The sequence below is a fragment of the Phascolarctos cinereus genome, unplaced genomic scaffold (genome assembly GCF_003287225.1).
Source record: "Phascolarctos cinereus isolate Bilbo 61053 unplaced genomic scaffold, phaCin_HiC Scaffold_726;HRSCAF=1367, whole genome shotgun sequence".
NCBI classification, from domain to species: Eukaryota; Metazoa; Chordata; class Mammalia; order Diprotodontia; family Phascolarctidae; genus Phascolarctos; species Phascolarctos cinereus.
Window position 1 is genome coordinate 381,771,813 of NW_027556098.1, and position 13,166 is coordinate 381,784,978.

Here is a 13,166-nt window from a genome sequence, read left to right on the forward strand (position 1 = left end):
GCTGGCTCCCTGTTTCTTACCTTATCCTCTGTAACAAGAACAGGTTTAAGGTCTTAAGTTGCTCTTTGATACTGCCTTTGAAATGTTGAGTTTGTTTGTCTGCCAGGGTTCCTACAAGCTGTCTCCTGTGTCCCTCCAGGTCTCCTCTCCTCTTTTGTTGAAGTGGAGTCCATTAAGCGGCACTTCAAAAGCCGCCTGGTGGGCACTGTGTTAAATGGCTACCTGTGTCTGCGTAAGCTGGTAGTGCAGAGGACCAAGCTAATTGATGAGACCCAGGACATGCTGCTGGAGATGCTGGAGGACATGACCACAGGTAGAGCTACCCTGAGGCCTGGAGCCTCAGCCACTTTCCCACTTTGTTGGCTCAGGATATCCCCGAGTTCCACAGAGATGGAGGCGACTATGAATAGCCAGCGTTTGCACATCTAGGGCACTGTGTGAAGGGAGCACTGAAAGGGAAGCCAGGTATATATTAGACATGAAGGAGTTTGCAGCCTGATTGGGGCATAGGGCATTGCCATAGGTAGCCATCATACACGTTAGGTGGTCATTAAGAGGCAGAAAACCAAATATTGGTCTGAGAGGTTAGGCCATCATCAACCTGGTGGGATCAAGGAGAATGTGTCCTCAGTTTCCCAAAGTTCAAAGAGAGAAATTCCTTTTTGGGCACAGTACCAACTCTTGAAGTTGTAAATTTTCAAGCCCAGATTAGATTTTTCTCGCATTCCATCGGTCAGCGTTGGGGTCTTGTGTTTGAGACCTCATCAGCTGAATCCTTCCATTTGAAGCTTCTCATTTTGCTGGTACCCAAAATCTTATCCTCATGTGGTCTAGTAACCTTGCAGCCTGTGCTGTTAGTGTCAAGTTAGGCCGCTTCTCAGATTAATTTCTTTTGATTTGGTGGCTTGGGGTGTTACAGGAAGACTCTAAGGGAAGCTCCTTCCAAACTGACTGGTCCTTTTGATTCTGGCAGGCACAGAATCAGAAACAAAGGCCTTCATGGCAGTGTGCATCGAAACAGCCAAGCGGTACAATCTGGATGACTATCGGACTCCTGTCTTCATCTTTGAGAGGCTCTGCAGTATCATCTATCCTGTAAGTGAGCGACTGCTCATTGGAGGCCTCATGCAGGGCACTTTAGCAGCAAGGGAGGAGAGGTTGGAGTTGGTGTGGGGGAGATAGGGGGCTGAGAGATGACCTTGTGACTGCCCAAGAATCTTCATTTAGTTATCATTTAGCATCCCGTGACATAAAATGGTAATAAATCCATTCTTCTGTTAGTTTTAATGTGAACAAATTTGCTATAATGTGAAGCTCCATGCATTACTTCCCTCCCCCACCCCCCAAAGAAAATGCCTGGTATTAATTACAGATATATTAGTCAATCCTAGTATCCCTCCACCCAATAGGTTCTGAAAGCAGTACTGATCTGGAGTGGTCTGTATGAAGGAGTCTCCATATTTCTCCTTTTTCTTCTTCACTTTTGTGTTACATTTTCCCCCAAACTGGGGTACATCAGTTCAATATGCACTTCCTGGGCTCCAGGCCCTGTGCTAGGCTCTAGGGGTACAAAAACTGAAACAAAACAGTGCCTGTTCTTCTCAGAAAGCATTATTTTGGGAAAAAGAGCATAGACCTAGGGGAGTAAATGCAGAATATGCACCAAGTGCAAAATCATCTAGGGGTTACCAGCAACTAAAGGACTCCAGAAGGGTCTCTTGGGGCAGGTGGCATGTGAACGGAGTCTGAAGGAAACCAGGGTCTCCACTGGAGGTGGAACTGGGGGGTGGGGAAATGAAGCTGCATGTGTGGGAAATGGTGGGCAACTGAATGTGGCTAAAGTACAGAGCATGAGGGGGTCCTACATACTTCTGCCCTCAACAGGTCAGCCAGAGCCAGGTTGTGATAAGTTGTAAATGCCAAACAGAGGAGTTTGTGTTAGATCCTACAGGCGATGGGGAGCCTCTGAAGCTTCCTGAGCAGGGCAGTGGCATGGTCAGACCTCTACTTTAGGAACATCTGTTTGGAAGCGGTGGGGAGGGCTAAGAAGGGGAGATCTCAACTGGATACAGCTGGAATAATTTGGAAGCTGTTGTAGTATTTTAGGTGATAGGTGATGAATACCTGAATTAGGGTGCTTGTGGTGTGAGTGGAGAGGAGGGCACAGATACAGATGTTACGGAGGTAGGATTGGAGAACTTGGCAGCTGACAGGTTATTGGGGATTAGTGAGAGTGAGAAGGGGAGAGTGACATCAGGGTTGTGGGCTGAGGTTCTGGAAGAATGGTGAAAACCATAACTGAAAGAGGACAACTAGCTGAAAAGATTTAGGCTTAGGGAAGAGCTAATGAGCTTTGTTTAGAATTTGTGTTTGAGATAGAAGCATATGGAGCATGGGGGTGGGGGATTTAGCAGACATCTGGAGATATGGGACTCTTGAGTGAGATGAGGGGCTGGCTGTGTAAATTTAGGAGTCATCTCCAGAGACATGGTAGTTGGACCGGTGGGATCTAATGAGATCAGGAAGAGAGAGTGTAGAGAGTTAAGAGAAGAGAGCCCAGCCCAAAACAGAGCCCTGGAGCACACCCGCTCTTAGTGGATGAGACAAGAGGTGAACCATAGCAGAACAGTGCAGAGAGCATCCAGAAGGAAGTGTCACTGATGTCAGATGCTGCAGAGAGTTGAGAAGGGTGAGGACTGAGAAAAGGCCATTGGACTTAGCAGTGAAGACACCATTGGTGACCTTGGAGAGAGCTGTTTTCGTTGAGTGGTGGGCTTGGAAGCTAGCCAGCAGAGACAAAAATGATTGGGAAGTGAAGTAGAGGCGATGTGTCTAGACGGCTTGTTAGAACAGTTCAGCTGTGACAGGGAGAAGAGACAGAGGGTGTTGGCTTGAGAGGGTGCTAGCATGAAGGATGGAGGCGTGGGAATGGGGAAGATAGCGGAATCTTCATAGACATCAGGGGAAGAGCAAAGGAGCCGAGGTCTCTATGTGAGCCAAGGGTCTCCTCCTATCGGTCAAGAATAATGAAGAACCTTATTTTAGCATCAACAGTACTTCTCTGAAGGAAGGGGCATTGGGTGTTAGGTGTGTTTTACTAGGCACAGGGGGAATTTTAATATTTAACATAGACAAGTCCTTCTGGAATTTAGGGATTTTCTAGCCTAGAAGGTTGTTGGACGGTGCATGAAGAAAGAATGTGGGGGATTCTCAGGATGATCTGCTCTAGCTTTCTGCCGTAGCCCCATTCCCATCACGTAGGTGGGGTTGCTGTTACCTTCTTGTGGCTCCTCTGCTCCTAACCCTGGTTGGCCCTTTTCACCTGAGGCATAGATCTGCAGCTGCTAAAACCTTGTTAGTTGGTTACTTTCAGATGGACGTGGCAGGTCTCTTTATCCACCTCCAAGAGTTTTGCTGTAGCCCTGGGTCTTCAGTTCAGTAAGGGTGTTCCTTGTGTCAGGCCTCCCCGCCCCCCCACCCCAACCCCCAGCAGTCCAGACACCGAGGCAGCTTGCTAGCACACTTAGGTGTGATGACTTCTAGTCTTCCCTGACTCCATCATCATCTTTGTTCTTTAGGAAGAGAACGAAGTAACCGAGTTCTTTGTTACTCTGGAGAAGGATCCCCAGCAGGAAGATTTCTTACAGGGTCGCATGCCTGGCAACCCTTACAGCAGCAATGAGCCGGGCATTGGGCCTCTCATGAGGGACATCAAGAACAAGATCTGCCAGGACTGTGATCTGGTGGCCCTGCTGGAAGATGATAGTGGAATGGAGGTAAATGCGTGGGAGGGGGAATCCGGGCAGGGCTCCCCGCTTCTGGAAATTTTAACCGTTTAACTGCTTTATATTGGTGTTTCCCAACCTGAACTCTACTGTCAAGTGGTAAAATGTCTCAGACCTCGTCTGTGGACCATTTCATGCAGCCGATTGGGCCAGGAGAGAGAGGATGCAGTTATAAAGTTTTGCAGCTTGTAAAAAGTAAGAAAAAGGTTTACATGCAAGTAGAAATTTGTTTCAGACTAGTGTTTGAGAAACACTACTCTGAGCGTTCTCTCCAGTCTCCATGGATTGGATGCCTCTGATGTGAAGAAGACCTCTCTGGCCTGAATGTAATCACGTTGCTTAAAGGATAAAGATGGTGGAAGGACTGGAGAGGAAGTAGACTAGCTTATCCCACTTGTTGATCTCTAAGTTCATTTAGGGTCAGAAGTGTGAAACCTTGTGCCCTTAGCAGAGACAGCCTGTGTGCTTTCCTGTTCAGGGTCTCATCTCCATGGTGTGATGTCTTATCTGTTTGTGACTTACTTGGAAATCATTAGGAGTAACAGGCCATTTACTTTTCCTTTCAGCTCCTGGTGAACAATAAAATTATCAGCTTGGATCTTCCTGTGGCAGAGGTTTACAAAAAGGTCTGGTGCCCCACAAATGAGGTATGTTCTTGCTTTCTTACTCAGTGCTGTGGGGCTTGCATCAGCACTTACAGAGTTGCAGTTCTCCAGTTTGGGATTGGTGGGATGGAAACCAGTCGTCTTGTCCTACTTTTGAGGAAATTAGCTGCAGACTAGTAAGAGGTATAAGAGCCTCAGGAGATTAGAGGACTTTACTGGGGACGTGAGGCACAAGCCTTCTCTAGCGTAGCAGCCGTGAGGATTTGGAAGACTGGCCTGTGCTGTCTGCAAGAGTGAGCCCTGTGACTGTGCACACTTTTCTGCCTCCCTCCTCTTCAGATTGAATCCTTTTTGCAGAAATTAATCCTTAGCACTTTCTGGGACAGCAACTGATCTATAATCCCTGGAACACTGTGCTGTGTCAGGCAGTGGCACCCCCGTTTTACAAGATCCCAAGCAGGCACTTGCTGCATTGGTGTGAGGGAAGGGGAGCAGTGTCCTGCGTCTTCTTTGGGGTCCCTTTAATTCTGGTCTTTTGCTGGCAGCAACATGGGAATATCTCCTTTCTGTCCTTAGTCTGTCCCCTTCTCTCCATCCCTTTCTTTGATCTCATCTTCCTTCCCACTTTTCTCTCTCTCCACTCTGTTCCTTCTTTGGCAGCATCTTCACCGCCCCCCCCACCCCCACCCCCTTCCCCTTCCCCCAGGCACAGCCGTGGGCCTTGCCCTCAGTTTTGCATGCCTGGCTGAGATGGGAAGGACCAGAATTGTAGAACCTCGCCATCAAGGAGCAGCTTTCCTCTGCCTTGCCTTTGTTAGCCGTGTTTCTGGACCGTGGTTTCGAGTCCTCTTGCCGTTCTGCAGATTCACAACCAGTGCCTCAGGCCTGCTCATGTTCCCCTTGTTTCCTTCGGCTTTTGGTGCTGATGGGTTATTTTTCTTGGTTTCCTATAGTGTTTGTTGCTGAGCTATAGCAGGCCTTTGAGCAGCTTTTCTGAGGGTTCCTTTGGGCTTGATGTGAATGAAGCAATGCTTGGTCCACATTAGGCTTCATGGGGCTTTCTAACAGGTTCTCTCTTTCTCAGCTCCTCATTCCTAAAGCTGCCTCAAAAAGTCCTGTGACTTTTTGAAAGTTTGAGGCTGATACTTCATTGCAAATCCCAGGCAGGAGAGGGGCTAAAGAGTTAAACCCTTCCCTCTCGAGACTGTGGTTAGAGCCTCCCGTTCCTTCCTTAGGCAACAGATGGATTTGTCGTTTTCTTTTCTTGTCTGTGATTACTTACAAAGGCTTGTCTTTAATTAAAAAGCTCTTTCTTCTAATTAGCCTCTCCTCTTATTTGCTTCCTTGGGTAGTTCTTACTTTAGCTTCAGGGGTCTGCCCTCTCTCTGGAAGAAATGAATGGGTGAGTGAGTTGAATTTTCAGGGAACTTCTAGATCACTTCTTACATGAAACAGCTGCTCTCTTAAGACTGATCATTGACGTGGTATTTCGTTGTAAGAGGGGAAACTGAAAAACTCAATTTTGCTGTAGGCATATGCACACACATATACCTATATATACATATGTTTGTGTGTACATGAGATACTAATAGTAACTGCCATTTACATAGAACCTTAAAGTTTACAGAGGTGTATACATACACACCCATACACAAAGATATAATACACATATATATACCTATTCATACATATATGTGCATACACACACACACGTATGTTTGCGTGTCTGTGTGTGTCTGTGTATTCTTGTTTCAGCTTCCCAACAATTCTGTTAGGTACTACAGGTATTATTTTCTCCATTTTATAGATGAGAAAACTGAGGCTTAGAGAGGTTAAGAGAGTTGCCTATGACCACATTATAATATGTGTCAAAGATGAGGATTTGATCCTAGATCTTCTTGGCTTCAAATCCAACATTTTATCCACTATGTCGAACATGCTACTTTCCACCTAACATTCATTGGTTCCTTGAAGAAGCTATACAATGGATTTTCACTTATTTAAATGTACTGTTCTATAAAATTAATGTTTTATGTGTACACAAAATAATATCATTTGGGCTTAAGCAGTAGCTTGGTTTATCACTAACCATCCAACCTCTCTCTTTCTCTCTCTCTCTCTCTCTCTCTCTCTCTCTCTCTCTCTCATAGGGTATTGTGGTCTCTCCACTGGTCTTGAGTTTGTGCCATACTATATTAATGACAGGGTAATATTATGTGGGGTATACTTATATCTCTGCCTATATACTGACCAGACGACATGATTGTGTCAGAGGAGCTTACATTTTGTGGCGATTCAGACTCTCGAGTCTGCTTACTGAGGATTGTGGTATCCTTTATTTGACTCTTAACTCAGTGTCACAACAAAATGGAAGGGCTTTCCTCAAGGCAGGCATGATCCTCCATCCTGCCCCTAAAGTCTAGATCTTAAAACCCAATAGGACTCACCGTTGAGAATGAGATCAGGGTGTCTAAGTGAACCTGTCATGGAAATGAATGAAGTTTTTCCGCTTTCTCTACTCAGGGAGAACCCATGAGGATCATCTACCGAATGCGGGGCTTGTTGGGTGATGCCACTGAGGAATTCATTGAGTCCCTGGATTCCACCACAGGTATCATTGTCTCAGGAAATGCCATTCCAAGTGATCTGGAGTTTGCAGCCAAAGAACAGGGTCTCCACTTGTTCACAGTGCATTCCTTCTGCGCTAGTGAATTTTTCCAAAAATCTTCAGGGGTCACTTTCTCTGTAACTCAGGAGAAGCTTGCATTGTAATTTTAGTCAGTCTCCTTCTCATAATTATTAGAGAGGTGATGAGATATAGCTCTCTGTGGAATGCTTTTACTAGCGTAGCCAGGGACCGAGCTGTCATCCATTTTTGTTTGCTAATGGAAAGAAGCAGTGTTTGTACGCAGCTGTTTGCTTGTGGTCTCACCCAGTAGGTGGGAGCTCCTTAAGGGTAGAGGCTGTCTTTTGTCTTTCTGTGTATCCTCTTTGTTGAGCACAGTGCCTATCACTAGTAGGTACTTAAGAAGTTGTTGCTTGTTGGCTGATTAATGATGCCTGTGTTCTCATCAATTCAAGGTGCATTTAGTACAGTTTACTGTGTGTAAGGCCCTGTGCTAGGCAATGGTAATACAAAGGTGAAGAATGACACTGTCCTTGCCCTCAAGGAGCTTTCAGTCTAATTGAGGAGAGGGGAGAGGAATGCACCAGGAATAGAAATTAGTTTGATTCATCATAGAATATGATAGAGCCAGATAAGAAGAGCCAGGTAAAATGTGCAGGGAAGGAGCGAACATCATCTCATTGGATTCTTACAACAACCCTTCAAGGTACAGATGAGGAAACTGAGGCAAACAGGTTAAATGACTTTCCCAGGGTCACATAGCTAGTAAGGGCCTGAGGTAGGATTTGAACAAGTCTTCTTGACTCCAGGCCCAATATCCTCTCCTCTATTCCACCAAACTGCTAGGAAATTTGAGGGTTAGAGAGGGCTCACTTTCAACTGGAGGAAGTAGAGGGAGGCTTTGTGGAAGAAGACCTTGAAATAACCCTGGAAGGAGAAGAATTTCAGCCTTCGATAACAAGGAGAGAGTACATCAGGGCAGTCTACACAGATGCAGAGTGGTGGGAGAAGATAGGATGAAATAATGAAACAGCTAGTAGTCCAGTTTGATTTCGGAGCATGAAGGAGAGTAGTTTGAAATAGAAGCCTTGAAAATCAGGTTACAGCTAGATTGTGGGAAGCCTCCTATGCCAAGCTGAATTTTTCTTTTATTTGTAGTGGGGAGCCACAAAAGGTTTTTGAGCAGAGGACTAACATAGACAGATTAGAGTCAAAAAGCTTCACTCTGATTAGCTCTGGCCTTAATTTCTCCTTGGGGGGAGATGGTGTGAAACATAACAGCTGACTATAATATCCCTTCTAGGCCCCCTTTGAGTAATTTGCTGTTTCTTAGGAGGAAGGGTTGTAGATAATGAAAATATCTTTAAGCCTTGTTAAGATGTGTCTCCTCTTCACCACGACATGGGTCCCTTCTTTTTAGATGAAGAAGAAGATGAGGAAGAGGTATATAAGATGGCTGGTGTGATGGCCCAATGTGGGGGCTTGGATTGCATGCTCAACAGGCTAGCTGGGATCAAGGACTTCAAACAGGGCCGACATCTTCTGACGGTGAGTGAGTGAATAAGAGCTGAGGTATCCTTTTGACTCAAAAAAGTGGCGTGTGACAGTAATTCAGCTTAGCTCCAGAGGGCGGCATAATGTCATTAATCCCTCTCTGCGAAGGAGAGCTAAGGAAGAAGACTTTGGACCCATACAGTTTCCCAAAACATTTTCCACCTTGTTTCACTCATACCTTTAAGCATAAGGAAAATTATATAGTGCTAAGGCACCAGCATGATGACTCTTCTCTTGGTCACTGCAGTGGAGTAACTATTAACTTGTTTTTACTCCAACTGGTAATTGTACTTAAGCTGGTTTCTAGGACTGTTAGAATATAGCCTTTTCATTGTTCTCCTCTAGGATTATAGTTAAACCATTTATCCAGCCATTCCATTAGCATTTGTTTTACTGGATTTTGAGGATTTACAAGAGCCTCGCACACACTTTCTCCCTCTTTTGCACCCTGTGGAGATATGAGAACAAGTAACATATACAGAGAGGTTTGCCCCAGGTCACATGATGATTACCAAGGCCCCTTTGGATCCCTTTGCTTCTCCTCCTGTAATTTAGGGAACAGCACACAACATGAGTTTTATCAGCATTTCCACTTGCCTGTTGACATGGAGAAAGGCATTTTTCAAAGCAGCCACAACCTGGTTAGGTTCCCTTGCAGTTGGCTGCTGGCATAGAGGAGATGCCCCTGATCCATGGAGAAGCCAACCCTTTAGCAGAACTATAACCTGGCTTGGTTTTCCAGTCATCCTACTATATCTCCTCCTCCTTCTGCCTCCCCACTCCCACACCTTAGAGAGTATCTCGATAAGAGGGAGAGAACTAACTGATGGTGTGTGGCCACTTTGATCCAGCTTTGGGGCTGCGATTAAGCATCTACTTTTTTTCTGTGTGCTTTTTTAACTTGAGTAAAATTTTATTATTTATTAAAATAAATTTTGTTTTTCCATCCACATTTCTCAATTTGCTAGATGTGAAGTGAAACCTCGGATTTGTTTGATTTGCGTTTTTCTTATTAAGTGATTTGACATGTTCTTTCATATGGTTATTAATAGTTTGCAATTCTTTTGAAAATTATTTTTTGCTATATTTTTACTATATCTATTAGGGAATGGTTTTTGGTCATATATATTTCTTTTAATTGCCTATATATCTTGGATATCAGGTCATATTGGAGATTTTTTCCCCCCCGGTTCATTGCTTTTTGTTCTTATCTTAGTTGCATTAATTTTGTTCATGTATTTCATGTCATATCCATTTTATTTTTCGTAATCACCTCTGTCCTTTATTTGGTTAAGAATTCATCCCTTAGCCAAAGCTATGAAAGATACATGATCTCTTTTTTTCCTAATTTTTTTTAAATGTTGTGGTCTTTAATATTCAGATTGTGTATTTTAATTTATTGTAGTATGTGGTGTAATTTGTTAGTTTAAACCTAATTTTGATTGGACTGCTTTCTAGTTTTCCTGTCATTTTTTATCAAATAGGGAGTTTTTTCCTAGCTAATTTTGTTTTTTAATTTATTGAACCCTGAATTATTGAGTTCTGTTATTTCTGTTTTTCTTTGTCCGACCTTTATCATTGACCTACTTTTCTATTTTTTAGCAAAAATAAAGCTGATGATTTCTACCTTATAATACAGTTTGAAATTTCCCCATTTTGTTCATACTTTTTTTCAGCATTTCCTTATTATTTTAGATCTTTTGTTCCTCCAAATGAATTTTGTGATTATTTTTTCTAGCTTTGTAAAGTATCTACTTGGTAGTGTGATTAGTACATCACTAAATCTATAGATTAATTTTGTTAGAATTGTCATTTTTGTTTTGTTGGCAAGGCCCATCCATGAGCATCGGATTAACTCCTTTTATTGCTTTTTTTTATATTTAAGAAACATTTTGTAATCGTATCTTTACAGGCATTGAGTATGCTTTGGTAAATTGACTTCACATATTTGATGGATTTTATAGTTATTTTGAGCATGACTTGGCACTACTTCTTTCTAAGACCAGTTCAGCCTCCTACAGCTTACCAACTCACCATTTCCTAGGCTCTCTCTGTTTTCAGATGATTTTTATACCTGATTTTTCTTGGCAGGTACTGCTTAAACTGTTCAGTTACTGTGTGAAGGTGAAAGTGAATCGGCAGCAGCTAGTCAAGCTTGAGATGAACACTTTGAATGTCATGCTGGGCACTCTTAACTTGGTAAAGTGACTGGACTGGGAATTATGTACAAAAAGCCTTTGAAGCCTCGGGTGGGGGAGAGAGACCTTGGAATTCCCTCTCTGCTAGCTCCTCAGTTCTCTGGGGAGACTGGCAAGATAGAGCCTAAATTGATTTGTTAGGTTGACTTTGTGACTCAGGTCATTTGCCCCGTCTCTGAAGCAGCCCCTTAGAAGAATGCAGTCCGTCTGCTAGCTATTTTGTGTTATCTCTTCAGATTGAAGAAAGAGGACTTTCTCCTGCCTGTGGCACCAAGTGCCACAGTATCCTCTTCCTGAATTTACACAGAGACAAGATGAGACGGTGGCCAGCTATGTAGCCTAAACCTTAAGCTGGCTTTAACTTCTGGAAACATAATCACCAGCAATGTGGTTTTGCATTCTTTCCTAATGCTTAAGAAAGGGTCTGCGAAGCCAACTCACCTCCCCCAATCCTGCTTTATTTCTTCCCCCTCCTCACCCCATCCTGTGCCTTAAGAGCCCTGTGAATGGACCCGAGGAGGAGAACTTTTAGCAGGAGAGAGCGGCAGTTGCTGTTTTCAAATATTTGAAGGAGTGTTGTATGGAAGAGGGATTAGATTTGTTCCACTTGGCCCCAAAGGGCAGAACTAGATTGAAAGTTGCAGAGAAGCATATTTAGTCTCAGTGTAAGATTAGAGCTGTGCTAACAATTAGAGCTGTCCAAACATGGAATGGACTGCCTCAGGGAAGCAGTGGGGTCCCTCTCATTAGAGGGCTTGAGGGGCAGACTAGCTATTTGTCAAGGATGTTATGAAGGGAAATTTTATTTTGGTACCATTTGTATTAGATGACTTTTGTGATCCCTTCCAACTTTGAGATTCTGTGAATGGGCCTATTGAAGGGCAGCAAGGAGAGGTTGGGTCTGTTAGCATGGTGGGCTAAAGAGCCTCTGGTTTTATCCCTCAAACAATGGAATCTTCCTTCCCCAGGCCTTGGTGGCTGAGCAGGAAAGCAAGGAGAGTGGAGGGGCAGCTGTGGCGGAGCAGGTGCTCAGTATCATGGAGATCATTCTGGACGAGTCTAATGCTGAGCCCCTGAGTGAGGACAAGGTGAGAGCTGGGGGAAGCCCTGCTCAGCGCACAAGTGTTGTTTGAACACTTGTGGTGTTTCACTTTGTAGTGACTTGGCAGGGCTTTTACAGAAAGTGCAGTCTGAACCAGATCAAAAAGTCATTGAGAAATGTTTAACAAAATAAATAAAAATATATTACAACGTAGATTATGATCTTCTAAGTCATCGTGCTGCCCCCAGGGATGTATCTGACCTTGTCACCGCTGCCTTACTGCGTATTGTTGAACTGGTTCAGGTCAGCCCTGAATCCCTTGGTTTTAGGGGCACCCATACCGCCAATATTGTCACTTTGCTCAACAGTGACTAGCTTTCTCCTTTGTCTCCATGAAGTTTTGTCAGCTTGGTCTGCGGCTCTGTCCCCAGAGTTAATCCTCAGGGATTCCCCATTTCCCTTGACTCAGGTTAGAGCGATGCATCCAGACCCTTGAAAATATTGGAGAATTTAGAAGTGTCACCTCAGGTCGATCCCAGTGTTCTTTTATAAACGTTAACCCATTCTTCCCAGGAAGCCAGACTTTGCTCGGTCCTGCCGTCCAGGTGTGGAACGTACTCAAGTTCTGAGCTCCTTGTCACAAGAAGTTTTTTGTTTTTAAATTTTAGGCAATTGAAGTTAAGTGACTTGCCCAGGGTCACACAGGTAGTAAGTGTCAAGTGTTTGGTCTGAGGCCGGATTTGAACTCAGGTCCTCCTGACTTCAGGGCTGGTACTCTATCCACTGCGCCACCTAGCTGCCCCCACAAGAAGTTTTTAAGTAAAGGCTGAGGGTGTCCTAGGGGGATTTCTATTCAGGTATAGATGAGACTTGAGGACTTCTAAAGACCCTTCCAGCTCTGAGAGTTTAGGATTCCTTTAATTGGTGGGCCTCCTGCAGGATATTTTCACTGAAATGGGGTGTTAAGGGTTACTACTTCTAGGGGCCAGTCAAGCTCTGGTGGGACTGGGCAAGGTCTGGCTTCCTGGGAAGAATGGGTTAAAAATATATGTCCTGCACCATTGACTGTTGTATCTTTTTTTCTACCCCCTCTTGATTATCGTTTCAGGGCAACCTTCTCCTGACAGGTGACAAGGACCAGCTGGTGATGTTGCTGGACCAGATCAATAGCACTTTTGTGCGCTCTAATCCCAGTGTCCTTCAGGGCTTGTTGAGAATTATCCCATATTTGTCCTTTGGAGAGATGGAGAAAATGCAGATCCTGGTGGACCGATTCAAGCCATACTGCAATTTTGACAAGTACGCTGCTCTGACCTTGTGTAGTGGAGGGGAGATCGTGCCTGGGATCCCTGAGCT

General features: G+C 44.3%; 1 protein-coding gene across 1 annotated transcript in view; it reads left to right on the forward strand.

The window, feature by feature from the left end:
- The window catches only part of UBR4 (ubiquitin protein ligase E3 component n-recognin 4), a 148,544-nt gene that overhangs the window by 107,615 nt on the left and 27,763 nt on the right, over window positions 1–13,166 (forward strand). The window contains 9 exon segments of the mRNA XM_078145648.1: window positions 140–313; window positions 974–1,095; window positions 3,579–3,776; window positions 4,352–4,432; window positions 6,914–7,001; window positions 8,437–8,564; window positions 10,662–10,769; window positions 11,737–11,856; window positions 12,919–13,109. Of these exon segments, the coding sequence (XP_078001774.1) occupies window positions 140–313; window positions 974–1,095; window positions 3,579–3,776; window positions 4,352–4,432; window positions 6,914–7,001; window positions 8,437–8,564; window positions 10,662–10,769; window positions 11,737–11,856; window positions 12,919–13,109 (1,210 nt within the window).